Here is a 21,243-nt window from a genome sequence, read left to right on the forward strand (position 1 = left end):
CCAGCCCCCCTAAATCTTCCCAGTACCTGTTCCAGACGCTCAGCTAATATTTCTTCATTTCTTCCAGCTATTAGAACATCATCAAAGTAAGGGCATACACCAGGTATGCCCTTTAAGGTCCTCTCCATCACCTCCTGGAAGATGCCTGGAGCTGCTGCAATACCGAATTGCAGTCTGTGGACTCGGAACGCCCCCTTGTGGGTAACAATAGTTTGAGCTTCAGCAGCCTCCCTGGAAACAGTAAGTTGCAAATACGCCTGCGCCAAGTCTAACTTGGCAAATATGGCGCCGTCCTGTATCGTGGCGAGGACCTGCTTCACCGTCGGGACCGGGTAAGCATGTTTTTTCATTCCGAGGTTCAGGGTGGCCTTGTAGTCAGTGCAGATCCTCACATCCCCATTGGGTTTAAGGGGTGTGACGATCGGCGTCTCCCACAAACCACCCTCGACCGGTTCTAGAACGCCTTGGCCTACAAGCTTATCGAGCTCGGCCTCGATTTTTTGCTTAAGGGCGAAAGGCACCCGTCGGGCCTTAAGCCTGATGGGTTTAACCGATGGGTCTAAATTAAAATTAATTGGGGGCCCTTTATATTTACCCAAAGACCCATCAAATACGTCTGCGAATTCATCGCAGACAGATTTGAGGGTCTTATTATTAATAACGGTGTTTATTCCCCCGACCCAAATTCCCAGGGCAGGGAACCAGTTAAGGCCTACTAAACTAGTTCTATGGCCTTCTGTAACAATTAAGTCTAGTATTCCATTAAACCCCTTATATTTAACTCTAAGGGTAACTTTTCCCTTAATTTTTATTGGGGTTTTTTGGAAGTCTGCCAATTGAATTTTGGTTGAACTAAGTGGAATTTTTCAACCACTTTTAAGTTCAATCTTTTTAAGGGTCTCACTTGAAATTATGGACACTGAGGCCCCAGAATCAATTTCCATTTTGCAAGGAATTCCTTGCAACTGGACTACGATTTTTAATTTTGATCCCAAAATGTGGTTTATTTTTCTCTTCCCTATGTGATTAACTCGCGCCACCTCCCCGCGGTTGGGGTATTGTGCCCAAGGTCTAGGGGTCTCCTTGCCACTATAGTGAGGGGTTACCTTACCTTCGGGCCAAACGTCGATTTCGTGTAGACGATTGTCGCGTGCACAACCCCTGCAAATGGCTTGAATGTGGCCGGTCTTTCCGCACAATCTGCATCTGGCAGAGCGGAATCTGCATGTTGCTCGGGCATGATTTCCCCCGCAGCTTCCACATCGGTTGTCGCTGTCGCGCTGTCTAGCTGGAACTTCTCTCGGTTGTCGTTGCGGTGTTGTTGGTTGTCGTTGTGGTGTTGTTGTTTGGAATCGGCGACTCGGTTTTGGTCCTTCACTGCGGAATGGTTTTGCCACCATTTTTCCAAACCGCCTGGTGACTTCGGCTATGTCGGCTTCCCATTGTGGGTCCACCTCCCCGCAGTCCACAGGGCTTTCTTGGTTTATTTCGGCAGAAACAGCCATGCTATTGCGGGGGGGGGTCGTGATACCCAGTGGATTCATAAGTCAAAAGTTCATCAAGGACTTCTTGCAATTCGCCGGTGGGCTTAGCGATAATTCTATTTTGTAACTGCTCGTCTCGTAGCCCGAGCACTACTCTGTCCCGGATTCTTATTTCTAAGTTATCATATTTACAACGTACCGCTGCTTCTCTGACTGCCGCAACGAATTTTGTTATTGACTCGCCCAGTCTCTGATTTCGTTTTTCAAAGATGCGCCGCCAAAAGAGTTCTGATCTTCTTGGTGTAAAATGTACCTTTAATTTGGCCAGTAAGTCGGCGTACGAAACGCTTGATACTGGCAATGGTTGACAAAGTCCCACGGCAACCCGGTACACAGGTGTGCCACAGATAGTCAGTAAGGCAGCCGCCTTTTTCCGGTCGTCGGTTATGCCGTTCACTAGCAAAAATCGTTCGACCTGTCCCACATATTCTTCCCAGTCCTCTGGGAAGTTTGGATCGAATTCTTTTAAAGAACCAATTTGCGCCATTCGGAGGTTTGAGGATTCCGCCGCGGCCGCTTGCGGTTGACTGTGAATTTTTAAATTTGCCGCTCTACGCGCAGCTGCTTGTCACCGATCCTTCACTAGTCCGCCGTCTATCCCACCTTCGTCGCCAGTTGTTTTGCTCAGACAGACGAATGACTCAGTGAGGTTTAACAGCAAAAGGTTTATTCAATACACATATGTCAACTGACAACTGTCAAAAAACTCTGGCTTTTATACTCGAGCTGTTTAAACTGTATCCAATCACAAGCCCGGGTTTTCCCGCCTTTACAACATTAACCAATAATTGCACCAGAATCTCCCGCTTCAAAGGAACCTTCTTTGCAACAAGCTACTGACAAATTTGCAACAAGCTACTGACATAACACCACAGGCTCTTTCTCTCTTTGTTAGCTGAGAGGCATCTTTCTCCCTTATTGTTCTTTATTACTCCAATCAGGCTTTTTGCCTTTTTAACTTGTGTGGCTCTAGCCAACGTTCTAGAATTTTTATTACTATTTTCATAAAATTCTCTATTTAAATAAATTAGATTTCTTTGAACCTGTTCTAAGTCAATATTTTGCAAATCTTTTCTTTTAGCTTATAATTCTAACATAATCTTATTCTCTCTACTTTCTATATATTTATTCTGTAGTTCTTTAATTTCCTCCTCCAACCTTTTTATATGTTTCTTTTTGTTTTTTTATATTATAAGAATATTTTATCTCTAAAGCTCTTACCACTGCTTTCATTGCATCCCATATTACAACTATATTACTACCTCCTTCTTCATTTATAGACCATTTTTCATTTATAGTCCATCTTTCCATTTTCTCTAAGATCTCTTTATTTTTAAAAATCCTTGAATTCATTCTCCATCTACTTGCCTGTTTATAATCACAATCTATTTCCATTTCCATAGTTACCATTGCATGATCTGATATTTTAATTATTTTTATCTCTGCTTTCATTATTTTAGATATTTCCGATGTTACAAATATATAATCTATTCTTGTAAAATTTTTATGTCTACTAGAAAAATATGTATAACTCTTTTGATTGCCATGTAATTCTCTCCAAACATCTTTTAATCTATTTCCATTAATAAATTTTCTTAAATCTGTATTATACTTTATACTTTTATCTTAAATTTACATCTTTTAGCTACTATGATTTCTACCCCTCTTGCTTTTGATGTTCCAAATGCCTTTTCATATACATCAGACCGATATAACCTAAGTTCATTCACCCCTTCTTTCTTTTGATGTGTTTCTTGTATAAATACAATATCTATTTTCTCTTTGTTAATTGATTTTTCAATTCTTGCTCTTTTATATTTTCCCCCCAAGCCATGTATATTCCATGTAGCTACCTTCAACGATTTCCCCCTCTATTCCTTATATTACATATTCTCTTTGGTCTCCATATCTGCTCTAACATAAATCTTACAAAACTAAAACTACAAAGTAAGCATTTTGTCCCAAAACATAAATAACCTCTTAGCCATCCGTATACGTATATATTGTCCTGCTTCCCTTCTTCAGGAGATCTTCCTCCTCTCCACCGCTTCAGGCCTCTGGGGCGGGGGGGGGGGAAGAGGAGCTATCCCTGCACTGACTTTGGTCACCCATTCCACCTCCCTCGACCATCTTTACCCTTAATTTCTACACCCAAATATATAACATTACAAATACTTATATTCTATCTCTACAATGAACTTGTAACTCCTGTTGCTTCATCCAGCTTCCCTTTCTCCTGCAGATCTTCTTTACTGATGATTCCATGCTCCCTTAATTTCTCCATCACCTCCTCTTTTGTTTCAACTCTGTAAAATCTTCCACTGTAAGAAAATCTAAAAAAAAAACTGGATATCTCCAGCTGTAGTTAATGTTGTTTTTCTTCAATATTTGACAAACTTGATGCATTTCTCTCCTCCATTGTTAAGTCTCATTGCATAAATCTGAAAAAACTTGTATCTGATTCCCCCAAAACATTATAGATGACATGTTTCGCAATTTGCACAACAATTGCTCTTTTTTTGCATATGTCCAGAGTTGCACCACAATAATTCTCGGCAATTTTCTTCCCAACCTTTTTGGGCCATATCTTTTACAGGGGACATTTGGGAGAATCAAGATAGCCCAATCCAGTACTGCTTGAGTCAATTTTGCTTCATTTTCTTCACTTTTTTCCAGATATCCATGTATACGTAAATTTGGCGCTGATGATCACATATCTCAATCAAATCCTTTTTCACCTGATGCATCATAGTTGTCTAACTTTTTTACACGTTATCATGTTCTTCCAGCTGAGTCTTCACTTCTGTAATATTTTGTGTCATATTCTGACTTTGTTTTATAAAGCGGTACTAATACTTTGCGTGATCCTGATTCTATGCCTCTGTTTATACAACCCAGGATTGTATTAGCTTTTTTGGTTGTTGCTGTACACTGCTGGCTCATAGTCAAGTGATCGTCCACTAGGACTCCAAGGTCCCTCTCACAGTTACTGTTTTTAAACCAGGTCTCCCCCCAATCTGTACTTGTACCTTTGATTTTTCCTGCCTAAATGTAAAACTTTGCTTTTCTCCACATTGAAACTCATTTTGTTGGATAGGGCCCATTGTTCAAGTTTGTCTAGATCTTTTTGGATCATGAGTTTGTCTTCTGGAGTGTTGCCTTCTCCTGACAGTTTGGTGTCATCTGCAAATTTGATGAGTTCCCCTTCAATTCCCTCATCTAAGTCTTTGATGAAGATATTGAAGAGTACTGTGCCTAAGACGGAACCTTGTGGTACCCCACTGCTTATTTCTCTCCATATGGATGTAGTGCCATTGAGGACTACTCATTGAGTACAGTTTGTCAACCAGCTACAGATCCATATGGTGGTGATGTTCATCTGATATTTAAAAATCTGGTAGTCTTACAACATTATGTGCTGGTCATAATCCAGTTTATAAGCATATCATAATATTATGTCTGGCTGTAAATGCAAATCAAATCATATATGTAGGATTGTGATTTTTGGAGATAGGACTGTAAATTTACATTGGGCTTAAAAGTTGTGTTCAGGTCCAAGCAGTTATAGAATCTGAACTGAATGTAATTCTATGGTATTTGTGTATTATGTATTTCACAATTATTTTGCAATTCTCTTTGAAATCCATTTTTAAACTTAAATAATAGTTATTTTTATATATAATTTCAACTTTTATTTCCCCACCACCACTTGTATAAAACTGAAGGGCTAACAAAGATTAAAGCAATAAACAGTTAAAACGTTTCCAATGGTCAAACTGGGATAAAGAATACCCCAAAATTATATAATATTCAATCTAAGGACAGGGCAATAGGAATACTCCAGATACCCTAACCAGTGTTATAGCCAGGTTTTATGTACTTTCTTGAAGGCAGGCTGTGCAGATCCCAGGGGGCATCTTGTTTCAGGAACAATGTACAGTTATCTAGAAAAATACCTTCTCGCTCCCCTGAGATGATTCTGTTCTGTAGATTGGACCTAAGTCATGTGTCCTACTGGATGGACAGATACAATAGGAAACAGTCTCCAAAATATCCAGATAAGCTATATATGACAACGTCTGGCATTGCCTGAAACCAATGCAACTCAGGTCATAGCAGTGTTCTTGAAGCACAGCCACAAATTGTAGCTTCCAATGTGGTTTTCAAGGGCAACCCATGAAGAGCACACTAAATCAGTGAGGTACTGAATGCTGATAAATGTATTTAGGTTCGAGATATGTTCAAGTTGCTGAATTGGAAATACGAGTTTTTCAAAACTTTACCAATCTTGAACACAGCTTTAAAGCTTTGATTTTGTTGGACAGATAATATCGGCCAGATATAATCAATATTCTGATCATGTGGTCTACCATAGCAGCTGGAGACAAATTTTGATTTGCTGTTTTCCAGGAGTTCAAGGCTTCAGCAACTTTTCCTTCTAACGTAAGAGACCTAAAAATATAAATAGAAAAATACTTAATCTTCCCATGAAGATTACTGATTTACTGATTAAAAGTTTTATCTACTAAGAAGGGGAAAAGACATTGTATTTATTTATGTAAGTGTTTATATGGCCACTCAACTCAGACAATGGGACCCTCGGTGGCTTACAAAAAAGGGAAACCACAATCAATCCATACAAAACAAGATAGAATATCTCATTGAATATTGATCAATAAAAATCACTAACCTATTATTTTCGATATCTACAATTGTATCATTGTCAAGTTGCATTTTTCGGCAAAAATGATCCAAATGATCAAGAGGAATATTTTTACTAATGGTTTTGAATATTTTCTCCAGGACATTTTCTAAAATAAACACATTATAAATATTAGAAAATGGTAATTTGATATTGCAAACTATTTAGACTATAAATACAATTCTGGGAAATGTTGTTCTAATCAGAATAGATCAATATCACAACTCAATATGCATCTGAACTGAAAAGAATGTACGATTTGAGACTAACTGTATCCATAAGTAGAAATTTAATTGTGGATGTATTAATATAGCCAGAATGGTGTGTAGAGGCAATTATTAATTTGTAGCAGTACTTTTTTTGTAAAAAAAAAAAGGTGCTGGAACTCACACGCGTCATACAACCCACCTTGCCTACTCTACAAGGTTTACCTTTGTAGTTGAAAAAACAATCCTTTAATTTTTAGTGTATCTAAAAGACTAGGATGTTGTTCAAGGTAAGTTAATACTAGTATTAATGTTACCATGCACCGTGTGGCTTTAAATTACAAGAAGGCATTTTATTAATCTTTTGGGACATTTACCACTGGCATACCCATTTAGTTTAATGAGTGGAAATGTCACCTTTCTATGTGGAATGAAATTGGCCCAATAAAACAAAATCTGGTTGCTTGTAAAAGATTGAATTATTTTTAAGAAGTTGTCAAACAAGGTGGAAAAATTTACATTTGGAGTTTAATATGGATATTGACTTGAAACAAATTAAAGTTGAAACTTTATCAGTGAACAGATTACTTTTAATTTACCTTTAAGTTAAACCCAATTTAATAAATAGATCTGATTAAACCTTATACTGTAAGTCTACCTTTACGTACATCTGACCAATACATAATTAATATATATTATTATTAATAACAATACTTCCAAATCACAAGATGTAGGCTTTATTCTTATTCTTCCCCTCTGCACTTTGAATATAAAGTATAAAAGACTAAAAAGAGATTTTTTTTTGTAGACATCCCAGCCTTTGAACTACCCAAGGAACCAAAACAGCAAAGTTTCACTGTTGGGCAAACTTCTACGCCAGCCGCTTTTCTTCCCTCTCGCTTCACCTCTTTTTAACCTCACATCCCACCTTCTGTAAGGGAAGGCAAAAGGCTTGCCCACCCTCTCATGAAAGAGGGCCACCATGTTTATGTGTCTCCCACCGCCACCATCGGCTTCTACACCGCATGGTCTGACCCAGCCAATCAAGCCACGCTCTGGCTGTGGTGCTCTGGTGCCTCATGGCTCCTCCTAGAGGAGACAGATAGTGCCGGAGAGGACCCTGCCCTCACTGTACCGCCAGTGGGGCATTTTCAAAAACAAACAAGGATTGTGTTGTGTAGTGGGTTCTTGGAGACATTGACCAGACCGATCTAATACAACAGGTTTATTTGCAAGAATAACAGAACTGAACTCAACCAACAGACTGACAGCTATTTATACATGCCGCCACTAGGCGACAACCAATCAAATTGAAAACTGGTTTCCTGCTCAATACAAACTTCAGTTTCCCTCCAAAATAGTTGGAGACACATTTAAATCAAACACATTAACTGTTAGCAGATAACACCCCTTCCCCCTGGACAAAGTCATCCCAGTACATTTTATGCACATAATCATTTAAATATGCTGGTGGATTACGGGTTCTTTCAGAGTGCCACAAAGCTGTTTGGGGCTCCCGATCAACTTGCCGGTTAGCCATACCTGGTAGACCCATGCCACTATGTTTGACCACACCAGGTAGACCAGTGCTACTATGATGGTCCATACCGGGTACACCTGTACTGCTGTGTTCGCTCGCATCACTAGCCAGCAAACACAGTACACTGGTCTGTGGTGACTCTGGTTCCACTCATACAGTTTCTGTGGGTCTGAGCAATTTGGGAATGGCAGCTTCCCTATAGATGTCTATAGTCCTCTTGCCTTCTGCTCCAAGACTCTGACTTGCCTGCCACCGCCGCAATTGGTCAATATGGCATCGGACCACACAACCTCGTAGGATAGTGGCCCTTACACCTTTGTCAAAATAGCAACTACCCAAGGTGCCCCCTGCCCATAGTTTCTTGCCCAAACAGGCTCACCCAGCTGTAAATTCCTTGGAAGCTGGATGGAATGGAGCTGAAGGACTGGAACTCTGCTTCCATGAATTGTGCCCTGTTGTCTGACACAATGATGTCTGGCAGGCTGTATGTAGCAAAAAGCCTGTGCAGTTCCTGGATGGTCCTGGTAGTAGTCATAGATTGGACAGATACTGCCTCTAGCCATTTTGAATAGCTGTCCACTACAATGAGGAATACCTGTCCCTGAAATGGTCCTGCAAAGTCGATGTGCACATGAGACCATGGAGTTTGTGTGGGCTCCCAGTGGTGCACTGGTGCTTGAGGCATTTCTGGCTGGGTTTCTTGGCAAACCTGACAGCTCCTTACTTGAGCCTCAATGTCCTTATCCAGACCTGGCCACCACAAGTAGCTTCTTGCAAGTGCCTTTATTCTAACGATGCCAGGATGCCCCTCATGCAGAGATTCTAGTACTCTGGATTGCAATGTGGGCAGAACAATCACCCTGCTTCTCCATAATACACAACCCTTGTGGGTTGACAGCTCATCCTTTTTGCTGGCATAGTTCTGGAACTCTGGACTTGGCCTGTTTTCTGGTCATCCCCTCAACACCCAGTTCAGAACATGGCTGAGTGTTCTGTCAGTGGCAGTTTCGGCGGCCACATCTCCAGCATGTAGAGGTATTTCAGGAAGATCCTGGATTGCCAGGATGCGAGCTGCTGGGGCTGGGGCTGGGGCTGGATCTGTTTGAGGCAGAGGCAGTCAGCTGAGTGCATCAGCATGGCCCATTTCCTTGCCTGGCTTATGGACTAGCCGGTATGAATAGGCAGCCATAAAAATTGACCATCACAGCATCCTTGGTGATAGGATCTATGGTGCCTGCTTGTCTGCCATAAATAGGTTGAACAATGGCTTGTGATCAGTGAAAATGGTAAAGGGTCGCCCATATTGGAAGTCATGGAATTTCTTAATTCCTGCTACAATAGCGAGAGCTTCCTTGTCTATTTGAGGATAGTTTCTCTCTGCTGATGATAATATTCTAGAATAATATGCTATGGGTGCTTCACGACCATCTGCTATTTAATGGCTTAGAGCTGCTCCGATGCCATACAGTGATGCATCACAAGTTAAAATCATAAGCAGTTTTTTGTTAAAATGGGCTAACATGGAGTTTGATGATAGCAGTAATTTGACTGCTCTGAATGCTTTGTCGTGGGTGCTTGCCCATCCCCAGGGTGCTTTTTTGTCTAATAGACAATGGAGTGGCTCTTCCAACACCACTTTGTGTAGCAGAAACGAGTGATAAAATTTAAAAGTCTCAGAAATGCCTGTAGCTCCCCTTTGGATTTAGGTCTGAGGGCTTGTTGGATAGCTTTTAGCTTAGCCTCTGATGGATGGATTCCAGCAGCATCTATCTGGAATCCCAAGAACTCAGTAGAGTCCACTCCAATTTGACACTTTTCTTTCTTTAACTTCAACCCTGCTTCACAGAACCATTGAAGCACTGCTCTGAGGCGATCTTCTAGGACTGCTGCAGATTCACTTGCAATCAGGACATCATCAAAATAGGTGCAGACACCTGGTATATTTTTAAGTGTCCATTCCATGATGCTTTGGAACAATCCTGGGGCAACACTTACCCCAAACTGCAGGTGACAAACTCTGAATGTTCCTCTATGAGTGATGATTGTCTGTGCCTCTGATGTGGCATTGTCAGCTGGCTGCTGCTGGTAGGCTTGTGTGAGGTCTAGTTTGGCAAACAGGCAACCTCCTTGAAGTGATGCGAGGATGTGACTTATCACTGGAACTGGGTAAGCATGTTGCTGTAGTGCCTTGTTGATTGTGCACTTGTAGTCTGTATAGATATGGACGTCCCCATTGGACTCCACTGGGGTCACTATGGGAGTCTCCCACAGGCTACTGTCCATGGGTTGGAGCACTCCCTGTTGCACTAATTTGTCCAGCTCTGCATCGATCTTTGGTTTTAATGCAAAAGGCATTCTGTGCGATTTTATCCTGATTGGAGTAACAGCTGGATCAAGATTAAGGGAGATGGGTGCCCCTTTGTATTGTCCTAGGTTAGGACTGAACACATCAGCATACTATTGGCATACTGCTGCCAGATCAGCTGTTTGAGTGCAGTTTATGCCAGTTACTTGGATGCCCAGGGCTTTGAACCAGTCTAATCCTATTAGACTTGTACGCTGTCCTTCAACGACCACAACGTCATTGAATCTGACTCTTATGGAGGCTTCGCCCTTCACCGCAATGCAGCAATTTTGAAAATCTGTCAGAACAAGGCTTGATGGTTTGAGTTGAACTCACTTCTTGTCTTGTCTGCAGATATAACTGAAAGTCTTGTAAGAAATGATGGACAGAGCTGAACCAGTGTCTAGCTCCATGGAATAAGGGACCCCTTTTATTTTGACTTGAAGTCTCAGCTTATTTTTAAGGGGGTGTTGGGCTCCCGTCCACAGAATGCTTCTCCTCCCAGAACAATATCCGACCCTGTTCTGCCCCAAGGCCCATTTACCTTTCTGCGGGACATCTGCAGTCTGAGCATCTCTCTGGCAACCTCTACAGACTCTGGTGATATGGCCTTGCTTCCCACAGGCACAGCACATTGCTGTGCAAAACCTGCACTCAGTCCTTTTGTGTTGTCCCCCGCAGCTCGCGCAGCTTTAAGGACTAGTTGCTTGTTCTGTTGGACGATGCTGTCTAATGGGTTCTTTTTGCAACCAGTCGATCTCATCATCCTCTTCTGAATCTTCCGGTCTCTCAATAGTCTCTTGATGCATGGCTACCTGGCTGGAGGGTGGTTTTTGAGGCCGTAAAGCCTTCATCGCTGCACCAGCGGCCTCATCTGCTATGATTTCCTTCAAGGCACCTTGGAAGGTCAGATTTTCCATTGCAAACAGGCGCTGCTCCAAGTCTCTATTCATCAGCCCGCACACAAGTCTGTCCCTGAGACGATCCTCCAGGTCTGGGAACTCGCAGTGGCATGAAGCTTGTCGGAGTGCGGCCACGAATTCAGCTACCAACTTTCAAAAGCATGACGCCAAGCAATTATGAACAGCTTGGGTTCAAAGTGTTCTTTCAGTCTTCTTTTTAAGTCAGCATACATTACTGACTCAATGCTGGCTGGCGCAACTAGATTCTCGGCGATGTCAAATGTGGCCTGTCCACCCGCACAGAACAGGGTCACTGCTTTCAACCTGTCCTCTCTGACCTGGTTGGCCCACAGGTAGTTGTCCAACCTGGAGACGTAGGAGCTCCACGGTTCTGGGTGGTAGACATCAAACTCATTGAGCCTCCCCACCTTGGCCATGGTAGTATTTTTGTAAGGTCTTGGACATTGCCTCTCTTGCTATGAAGGAGATGAACTGCCTAGATCCAGGGGACAGATCCCATGACAATGTCCTCCAGTTTGGCTTACTGGCAGGCAGGGTGGGGACATGGTCCGACCAGGGCTCTGGTGCCTGGGCTAACACCCTGTGACTTCAACTGTAATAGGCATCATTCCTTCAGCAAGATCCCACCTTCGTCGCCATTGTTGTGTAGTGGATTCTTGGAGACATTGACCAGAGCGATCTAATGCAACAGGTTTATTTGCAAGAATAACAGAACTGAACTCAACAGATAGACTGACAGCTATTTATACATGTCACTACTAGGCGGTGACCAATCAAATTGAAAGCTAGTTTCCCACTCAAATACAAACTTCAGTTTTCCTCTAAAAAAGTTGGAGACACATTTAAATCAAATACATTAATTGTTAGTACATAATAGATAGGAAGGAAAACAATAGGAAAAGAATGCAACTCTGGAAAATCTGTCAAAAAAGCGCGCTGGAACTCTGTTCCAGTGCATTCTATGACAAAAAAGCCCTGATTTGTAGTATCTTATTTCAGATTATTGATAGACTATAGTTGTCTGCTTAGAAAAACATTTTAAATGGAATTGTTTTTCCTGCTTTGTAATAGATATTGATTTATGTTTTCTGGGGCCATCCACTCATCTTCTGATAAATGTAAAATGTAGAAGTGAAGAAACAATGGAAATTTTATGAAAGGGTGGGTAGGACCAAATAACAAGCATGAGTCCTGGAAAAGGCCCAAAAAATATTGGGCTGAATTTTGTGTGACGAGAGATCGATGGGTCATTAAGGTGCTTCCAAGTAAAAGAGGCAGGATGCAGAGATGCAGTCATTATGAAGCTTTATTCATCGATAGGTTATATAAAAAGAGCTATATGGCATGGAAGCATCCATGCTTGTATGATAGAGAATGCATGCAAGAGAGAAAATAGAAATGAGAAGCAGAACAAAGAAGCAGCCCATGGGCAGAGGTATTTATGGGGGGTCTCGGCCCCTCCCTAGCCATAAAACTCTCTCGCCAATGGGGCTGCTGCAGGGGAGCAAAGAAGCCTCTTTGCTCCATCTGATGACCTATTTGGGGAACTGCCATGGCTGGCACAAAACATGTAACATTTTGAGTATATGATACTCTAGGTATTTGCAATGAACAAATTTATATTTAATGTAATTTAGTCTCTAGTAGAAGAGAAAGTAATTGAGGATGTTCTTTGGGGATGCATTTTATGTGGAAGGAAAAATGCAACCTTCTTTTAAATAAACCACAGCAGCAGAATATAAGTCCCTGCAAATTCAGTGCCTATGACTCATAAAGGCTGTTTTTATACAGGACTAAGAGATTAGAAAAGAAAGTTGAGGGAGAGAGCGGATGACAGAAGTCAGCAGAGAAAACATGTTGGATTAATTTATCAGATCTGTATCTGATATCAGATACCAAGCAAGAGAATTGGTTCTTCAACCTGGAAAGCCTTCTATAAGAAGGAAGTGGTCAGAGATTATTCAAGAAGGATTGGAAGGATTATTAAGACTGTTGGCGCAGAAACAGGAGAATAGAAACTTCAAACTGATCCTCTGGATGAGTTTATCTCTTTGCTTAGACATTTTATTTTGAATGTTACCTTTGATTCTCAATTTGGACTACTGAGGCTCCAAATAATCTGTTTTGGTTTCAATATTTCTTTCTAAATGTTCAAAAGATTGGGAGGAATAAAGCTTCAACAGATTCTCTACGTAATGTATTGGGCGTTGTTTTGCTGAGTGTACCACATGGGTTTGAATGCTGGAAGGTTGCTTAAGCAAGGATCTGGCTAATGGCTCCCAGCTCCTCAGACAACCTGTCTCCAGAGCTGCCATTGGCTGCCTCTAGGGCGGCAATAGGTTGCTTTAAACCTATTGGCCGTCATCTAGAGGCCAGGGTGTAAAACAGCTGCATTTGCAGCCCTGTTTCTCAGTTCAGTTCCTGCAAGCAAATAAAGAATGTTCCTGCCTGAACTCACTCACTTCGTCTCTTCACTCAAGCAAAGAACCCAGTACACAACACTGGCAATGAGGATGGGATCCTGCTCCTCCCGAAGAGCTGAGAGTCACTAGGGGTGAGGCCAACAAGCACCTGGCAGGGAAAGCGATTTCTTTCCCTCAGTCGGCCTAGCACAGCCACGCTAGCGACCACGAGCCCTGTGGATCAGTCCGTGGGCCTACAGAGGAGCAGGACAAGATGACAACGAGCCCCAGCCATGGAGACTTCCCAAAATGGCAAAGGTCAGGAAGCTGGAAGAATTTGATGTAACTCACCCAGAAAGATGGTCTTCACACATCTCCAGGGTCGAGAACTATCTCTGCACCAATCAAGTCACCGAAGATGGCCTGAAGGCTGTTTTAAGTCATTTGGAGAGTGATGGGACTCAAGTCCCAATTGCTTATTACTCGAGGACCTTGTCCTCTGCTGAGCGCAATTACACTCAAATTGACAAAGAGGCCTTGGCCATTCTGGCCAGGGTAAAGAAATTCCATGATTACTTGTATGGTAGGGAATTCACAGTCTTCACAGACCATAAGCCACTATTGGGGTTATTCACTACTGACAGATAGACATCCCACATCTTGTCCCTAGAATGTTAAGATGGTCCATCTTCTTGTCAGCCTACAGCTTCAGGCTGGTTCACAAACCTGACAAAGATATTGCCACAGATCGAGCCAGATCCGGCTCCAGCAGCTTGCATTTTGTCCAACTCAGGATTTGCCTGAGTTTCCCTTCCACGCAGGGGATGTGGCTGCAGAAACTGCTGCAGACAATGTTTTAAGTAGGGTGCTATCCTGGGTTCACACAGGTTGGCTGGAAAACAGTCCTGGACCCGAGTTCCAGAACAACTTCACACGTAGACACGAGCTTTCAGCTCACAAGGTTTGTATTGTATGGGGGAGCAGGGTCATTATCCCCACTTCATTAAGAGACAGGGTACTGCAGTCACTACATGAGGGACATCCAGGCATTGTCCGGATGAAGACATTGGCATGAAGCTACCTATGGTGGCCTGGGTTAGATAAGGCTATCAAGGCTTAAGTACACGGGTGTTACACATGTCAACAGTCTAGGCCTGAAATGCCACAAGCCCCTGTCCACCTATGGGAGGAGACACACACTCCTTGGTTGAGGATTCACATTGACTTCACTGGGCCCTTTCAGGGACAGCTATTTTTTATAGTGGTCGACAGCCACCCTAAATGGCTGGAAGTTATTCCAATCACAAGTATGACAACTGCTAGGACCATCCAGGTGCTTAGGAAATTTTTTGCTGCCGGACATCATAGTGTCTGATAACGGGGCCCAGTTCACAGTGGCAGAGTTCCAAGCCTTCTTGAGGACTAACCTCATTAGGCATGCTACATCGGCTCCATTTCACCCTTCAAGTAATGGGTAGGCTGAACGGATGGTGCGCACTACAAAGGAGTCACTGAAGCACATAGTGACTGGGGATTGGCACCACAGGCTGGCTGATTTCTTGCTTTGCCAGCATACTACGCCTTGCACAGCAACAGGGAAGAACCCAGCAGAGCTTCACTGGGGAAAAAGACTCATCACTAAACTGGACATGTTGGACCCAGATCAGGTGGCAGCAGACACTTCTCACCCAAGGCCTCCAAGGGGGTTGCAAGTGGGTGATGGGGTGTGGACCCGGAACTATGGGCATGGAAACTTGTGGGTGCCAGGCAAAATCACTAAAATCTCAGGCCCTCTCTCATACAAAGTGACACTAGATGGCGGGTGAGTTGTTCACTGCCATATTGATCAGCTGCGGAAGCGGATCCCAGAATGGCCACAAAGTGAGGACCTCATCACAGGCCCACTACTAGAGCCAGAAACCGGTAGCCAACCAGGACAATTCACATGTTCTGAGGACCCTAGCAGTCAGAGCAATGGGGAAGTGGTCGTAGATGGGCAAAGCCCGGGAGTGCAACATGGGTCCTCTGACAGGGAAAGTCAACCTGACCAATACAGCTGCTGTGCTAACTCTGCTCCAACAATGGACTTTGGCTTGGGCTGACCTGGAATGGCCAGCTAGAGGGACTCGAGTCAGCCTGACTCTCATAGACTCAAGAGTCCTGGTCTACCCAGCCCGATGGGCAAGCTGGTAGACCAGAATTTGACTGGAACCCCAGGCGATCTATGAGGGTTCACAAACCTCCAGCTTATTTACAGGATTTTGTCCTTAATAATTGTGCTGTAATGTTGTGTGATTACTGTAATTGCTGCCTGCTCAGGAAAGCCTCTGTATTAGTGAATACACTTGAACAATACTGTACTTTTGTATACTGCTATTTTATACTATTGCAAATTCTGTAATTGCTGTATTTTATTTTTCTACTTTTGTTATTATAATGTGTGTACATTCTAGGGGGGAGGGGTGTAATATATTGGGCCTTGTTTTGCTGAGTGTACCACATGGGTTTGAATGCTGGAAGGTTGCTTAAGCAAGGAGCTGGCTAACGGCTCCCAGCTCCTCAGACAACCCGTCTCCGGAGCTGCCATTGGCTGCCTTTAGGGCAGCAATAGGTTGCTTTAAACCTATTGGCTGCCACCTAGAGGCCAGGGTATAAAATAGCTGCATTCGCAGCCCTGTTTCTCAGTTCAGTTCCTACAAGCAAATAAAGAATGTTCTTGCCTCACTCGCCTCGTCTCTTCACTCAAGCAAAGAATCTAGTACACAACACTCTACATCTTTGAAGAGTCCAGCATTTGCTTTCTGTAATTTCTAGGTTAGTTCCCTCTCCATTTACAAAGATCTCTGCCACATTTGGTGTCCCAAATGAGGTGAAAAAGAGGCTTATTGCAAGCAGCTGATCCATTAAAAGAGTATCAAGGAGGATTCCTCAGAGTGTAAATTAAGGTGACTTATGTTGGTACAGCAAGCTATGTCTTTATGTTCAGCAAATAATCTGCAGACACTCATAATTTGTTGCTACATCTTATTGATGAGGCTTATAACTAGAACATCTTTGAACAATATCTATTATCTATTAATGCTATAAAATAGTCAGCAAACTTCTTCTAACTCACATGGCTTAATCCATGTGATCAGAGCAATCAAGAAACAAGGGCGGCTCCCTACCTCCTTACCCCCATGGTAGATAGGAAGTCTCAGAAGCCCAAAGAAAGCAATCTGAGGCATGAGTAGGAAGTCTACTGATATTGGGAAATTTAATCTAAACTTACCATCTCTTTGGTCAGCATTTTCTAAGTAATGTATGATGGGGAGAAGCTGTTTCCCTTTGCAGACTTCCAGAGGAGGCCTGATGAGGGTATTTTCATCTAAATCTATATCCTTTAGTTGCAGAAGAAGGTGCATATCACTGGGCAAGTATACAAGCTTGTTTTCTAGTAAAACAAACAAACAAATAAATAAATAAATAAATAGGGCTGTATTTGCATTCTATTAACTGATTGCCATTTTGAGGAGTTATCAATCATAGGAATATTAATATTAAGGAACAAATGGTTAAATTGACAGAAATAGTGGGTTGTTATACTATATCAGTCATTTGATTTTTAAAATTTTATTTTAATTCATTTTTATCATGTTGCAATTGACTCCATTTCATTTATAAGCTGACAAATAATTATAAATATTTCTATTATGTAATTAAAAACCCTATACACCCATATTACCCTTTATTTAAGAACACACCTCTCCAGTTATCCAAGTATTGTCAAAATAATATTTGTTAGCTTTCTATTGCAGCTGAATACAAGTTTGTACATGTTTATACTCACTTTTGTATACTTGCTACATCTGATCTGCACATCACAACTTGATTCTGCATATTTTCATCAGATTAAGGCCACAGTATTTTTACACCTGAGTATCATTTCTTATGATAATGAATATAAAACTGCTTACCTCTCAGATTCAGATGCTGCAAATTACAGAGTGATGAAAAACTTGAGGGAAGTTGTGTTAAACAATTGTTGTTTGCTATCAAAGTGACCAAGCTTTGTATGTCCCCTATACTTTCTGGTATTTCTTGTAATTCATTGTGAGAAATATCCAGCTCTTTAAGAGATGTCAGCTTTGATATCTCTTCTGTCAGTGATTTTAACTGAAAATAAAAGCAATTAAGAATATTTTTATACCGAGGGATTGTTTTGTTACAAACCTACATAAGAAAATGTTGAATAGATTCTGCTAAAACAGTGCTGCACAACAAAACAAAACAAAACAAAACAAAGATAATGATCCAAATAAGTATTTTTAAAATATTCCCAATAAATATATATATATATATACGACTCAGGTTTGAACTGCAGAGACTTGGTGCTCTCTGGTCCTTAGGAGTTGCTTCAGATTTCTAGATGTCAGAGTACAGATATAATTTAAGGAGGATTCAATTTGAGGAGGTAAGAGTTTAGAACAGGGCTTTTCAACCAGTGGTACGGGCACCACCTGTGGTACATTGGCACCTGGCAGGTGGTACGCAATCATCCTAGAAAAGTGGTAGTGGGGGAGGGGAATGAGCTGAACCAGTGGTAGCACCGCACAAGCCTGAGCGAGAGATGGCTGGAGCTGCAGAGCTGTCAGGGCTCAGCAGAAGCGCTAGGATCAGCACCAGGCTCCAGCTGGAGCTTGGTGCTGATCCCAGTGCTTCTGCTAAGCCCGGAAGAAGCGCTGATCAGCTGGAATGTTGCAGCATCTCCAGGGTCTTGTGATTTATATTCAGATGCTTGGCAACTGATTCATATTTATGATGGTCACAGTATCCCAGGATCATGTGAAGTGACCAAAACCTGCTGCAACCACCCAGCAGATGGGGGGGAATAAAAACCAAACACCCCCCACCCCACCCCCGCTGCCAATCCTCAACAGAAATGCTCACAACAATGAAAACCTTGGACAGAAGGAAGAGCACCGCCGGTCAGGCAGGCAGGTGTCTTGCTCGGCTGTGGCTTGGGGGGCACTTTTTTAGTGCCATTATAACTTTGAACAATCACTAAGTGAACTGTTGTAAGTTGAGGACTACCTGTACTTCATCACTTTTTTACTTTTTTTTTTTTTTTGACATCTTACTAGGCAACTTGGTGGTACTCGGATGTTGCCATATCCTAAAAGTGGTACAATGGGTGAAAAGATTGAAAAGCCCTGGTTTAGAAGATCTGTGAAACATAAGGTGTAATTTTAAAATGGTAAAAAAGTCATCAATCTTGATCGCGCTGTTGGGCCTAGCATACCAGAACATATGTCATGTTTTTCAAACCTGGCAACTTTAAGAAGTTTGAACTTCAACTCTCAGAATTCCCCACCCAGCATAAAGAGTCATAATTTTAGGTAGCTTACCCTTAATCCATTTTTCTGACTCAGAGTTAACTTCTGCAATGATAAAAGTTGGCATATTTCATTTGGAAATGATGCAAACTGGTTGTCTGATAGATTTAAGACTTTTAGCTTTGATAGTTGCTTAATATCGTCAGGAATGAACTGTATTTTGTTTTCAGAAAGATCAAGAACCTTTAAATAACTTAGAACACACAATTCTCTGGGAAACAAAGTAAATTTGTTATGATATAATAGCAGAACCTGAAGACATTGCATTTGGTGCACACTTGTTGGAACATTGCTTATTTCATTGTTACTTAGATCTAAATAGCTCAGTCTAGAAAGAGTACAAAGGTGTATGGAAAACGATAGCAACTTGTTCTTACTGAAATTTAGATGCTGCAGATTTTTAATAAATGAAATGTCAATAGTTATTTCTGAAATATAATTTCCACTGAGATTTAAGTGACTAAGAGCAGCTAGTGCGCACAATCCAAGTGGAAACACAGCCAATTTATTATAACTTAAGTCAATTTTAATGATTTCAGTACAGCTTTTTATTTCAATAGGAATGTACATTAATACATTTCCTGATATTTCTAAAATTAAGAGTTCTTTCATGTATGCTATTTTTTCATCTAACACGATCAGTTGGTTTCTGTTTAGGTACAATTCCTTTAGATATTTTAATCTGTAGAGAGTAGAAGGAATCTCTCTTAATTGGTTGTCATTAAGATTGAGGCATTCTATCATGATACAATTGCAAAGACTATCAGGAATTATTTTTAGTAGATTTTTAGCAAGATTAAGGTCACAAAGCTTTTCAAGGTTTTCCACTTTATCTGAAAGACTTTCTAACTGGTTATTATCCAGCCTCAGTTTTTCAATATGTACCAAATGAAAAAGCTGCACAGGCAAAAATGTAAGCTTGTTGTTACTTAATGAAAAGTCTTTTAAACTTTTGAGTTCTTTGATTTCTTTTGGTAAACTTTGGATCTGATTTTCTGACAAACTAAGCTTATTTAGATTTGGAATGTAACAGATCATTTTTGGAAATATTGAAATGTTACAGGAATTTAAAAGGAGTGCATTTAATTTGTTCATGGTAGATATAGAATCTGGGAGGGTCACATTATTTCCACTGAGCTCTAACATTTCTAGCCTTTCAAGTTTTTCTAAAGCAAAGTTGATTTTTTCAATATTGTTATGACTGAGCAAAAGACATCTGAGTCTTGATAGTACAGAAAAGTTTTGTGGGAATGATGATATTTGATTATAACTGAGATTCAAAGTTCTAAGTTTTTTAAGAAGACAAATTTCAGGAGGTAATGAAGTTAACTGATTTCCTTCCATAGATAGTATTTCCAGGTTTTTCAACAAACCTATCTCTTTTGGTAGGGTCTTTATTTCATTATTGTTTAAATTCAAAAACTTCAACTTCTTTGTGTCAAAAATCCCTGAAGGAACTTCAATGAGCCCTCTTGTGTGTAACTGAACTGTAAACTCATCAAGCATCATTTCAAATATTGATTCTTTGGATAGCTTCTGACATACTGTAGCATTTTCTACGGAAAGTAGCAAACTTTTTTTAGCTTGAACTTCAAAAAAATATTGTGGAATTTCAGCTAATCCTTCAGCATATAGATATGCCAGAAGTTCAACGTGCTTTGTATCGACTGTCCAATCTACTGAAACTTTTTTTAGCGACTCCACTTTCTCTGCATCTTGTAAAGGACCTATAGAACTTTTTGCTTCTGTTTCAGTTTTAATCTCCTGAAATTCACTCGCCTTTTCCATGGGCAAACTGCTTGATGATATTTCCGATGTTTCCAATGCTTGTGAGATAGTTTCACTTTCATTAGCATTGGTGGGTTCTTGCTGATTTTCTTTCAGCACTTGATTTGAAGAACTTTCAATTACATCATGTTCTTTAAGAGATTGTATGCTGCCATTTTCAGCCTCTTTCATTGACTCCATCTTCTTTTATGTGTTCTTCTTTGAAAAAAACACTGTCAGTTGTTACTGCTTATTCCAGCCTTTATTAAAAAATAAAAAAGGAGAAAAATCATAACGTAATGGCATGATATAAGAAACAGGATTCAGACAAAGTTAGTGAAATAGTAATGAAGCAAAAATATTACTTAGTAGTCGTAACTGTTAGATTGAATTTTAGCTGTTTGTAACTGCTTAGAACCATCACATTTACATTTTAAATA

General features: G+C 41.1%; 1 protein-coding gene across 1 annotated transcript; it reads right to left on the reverse strand.

The window, feature by feature from the left end:
* Nucleotides 1-5,815: 5,815 nt before the first annotated feature.
* LRRD1 (leucine rich repeats and death domain containing 1) lies at nucleotides 5,816-21,004 on the reverse strand (the record flags this gene model as incomplete). The annotated part of the gene is made up of 9 exons (XM_081346269.1): nucleotides 5,816-5,996; nucleotides 6,235-6,355; nucleotides 7,995-8,095; nucleotides 9,629-10,323; nucleotides 11,044-11,388; nucleotides 11,853-11,938; nucleotides 16,933-17,094; nucleotides 17,618-17,816; nucleotides 19,049-21,004. 9 exons carry the CDS (start codon nucleotides 21,002-21,004, stop codon nucleotides 5,816-5,818), a joined length of 3,846 nt encoding a protein of 1,281 aa, XP_081202395.1.
* Between the last annotated feature and the right edge of the window lie 239 nt (nucleotides 21,005-21,243).

Source organism: Vipera berus, assembly GCF_964194415.1.
Source record: "Vipera berus genome assembly, chromosome: Z".
Taxonomy (NCBI): domain Eukaryota; kingdom Metazoa; phylum Chordata; class Lepidosauria; order Squamata; family Viperidae; genus Vipera; species Vipera berus.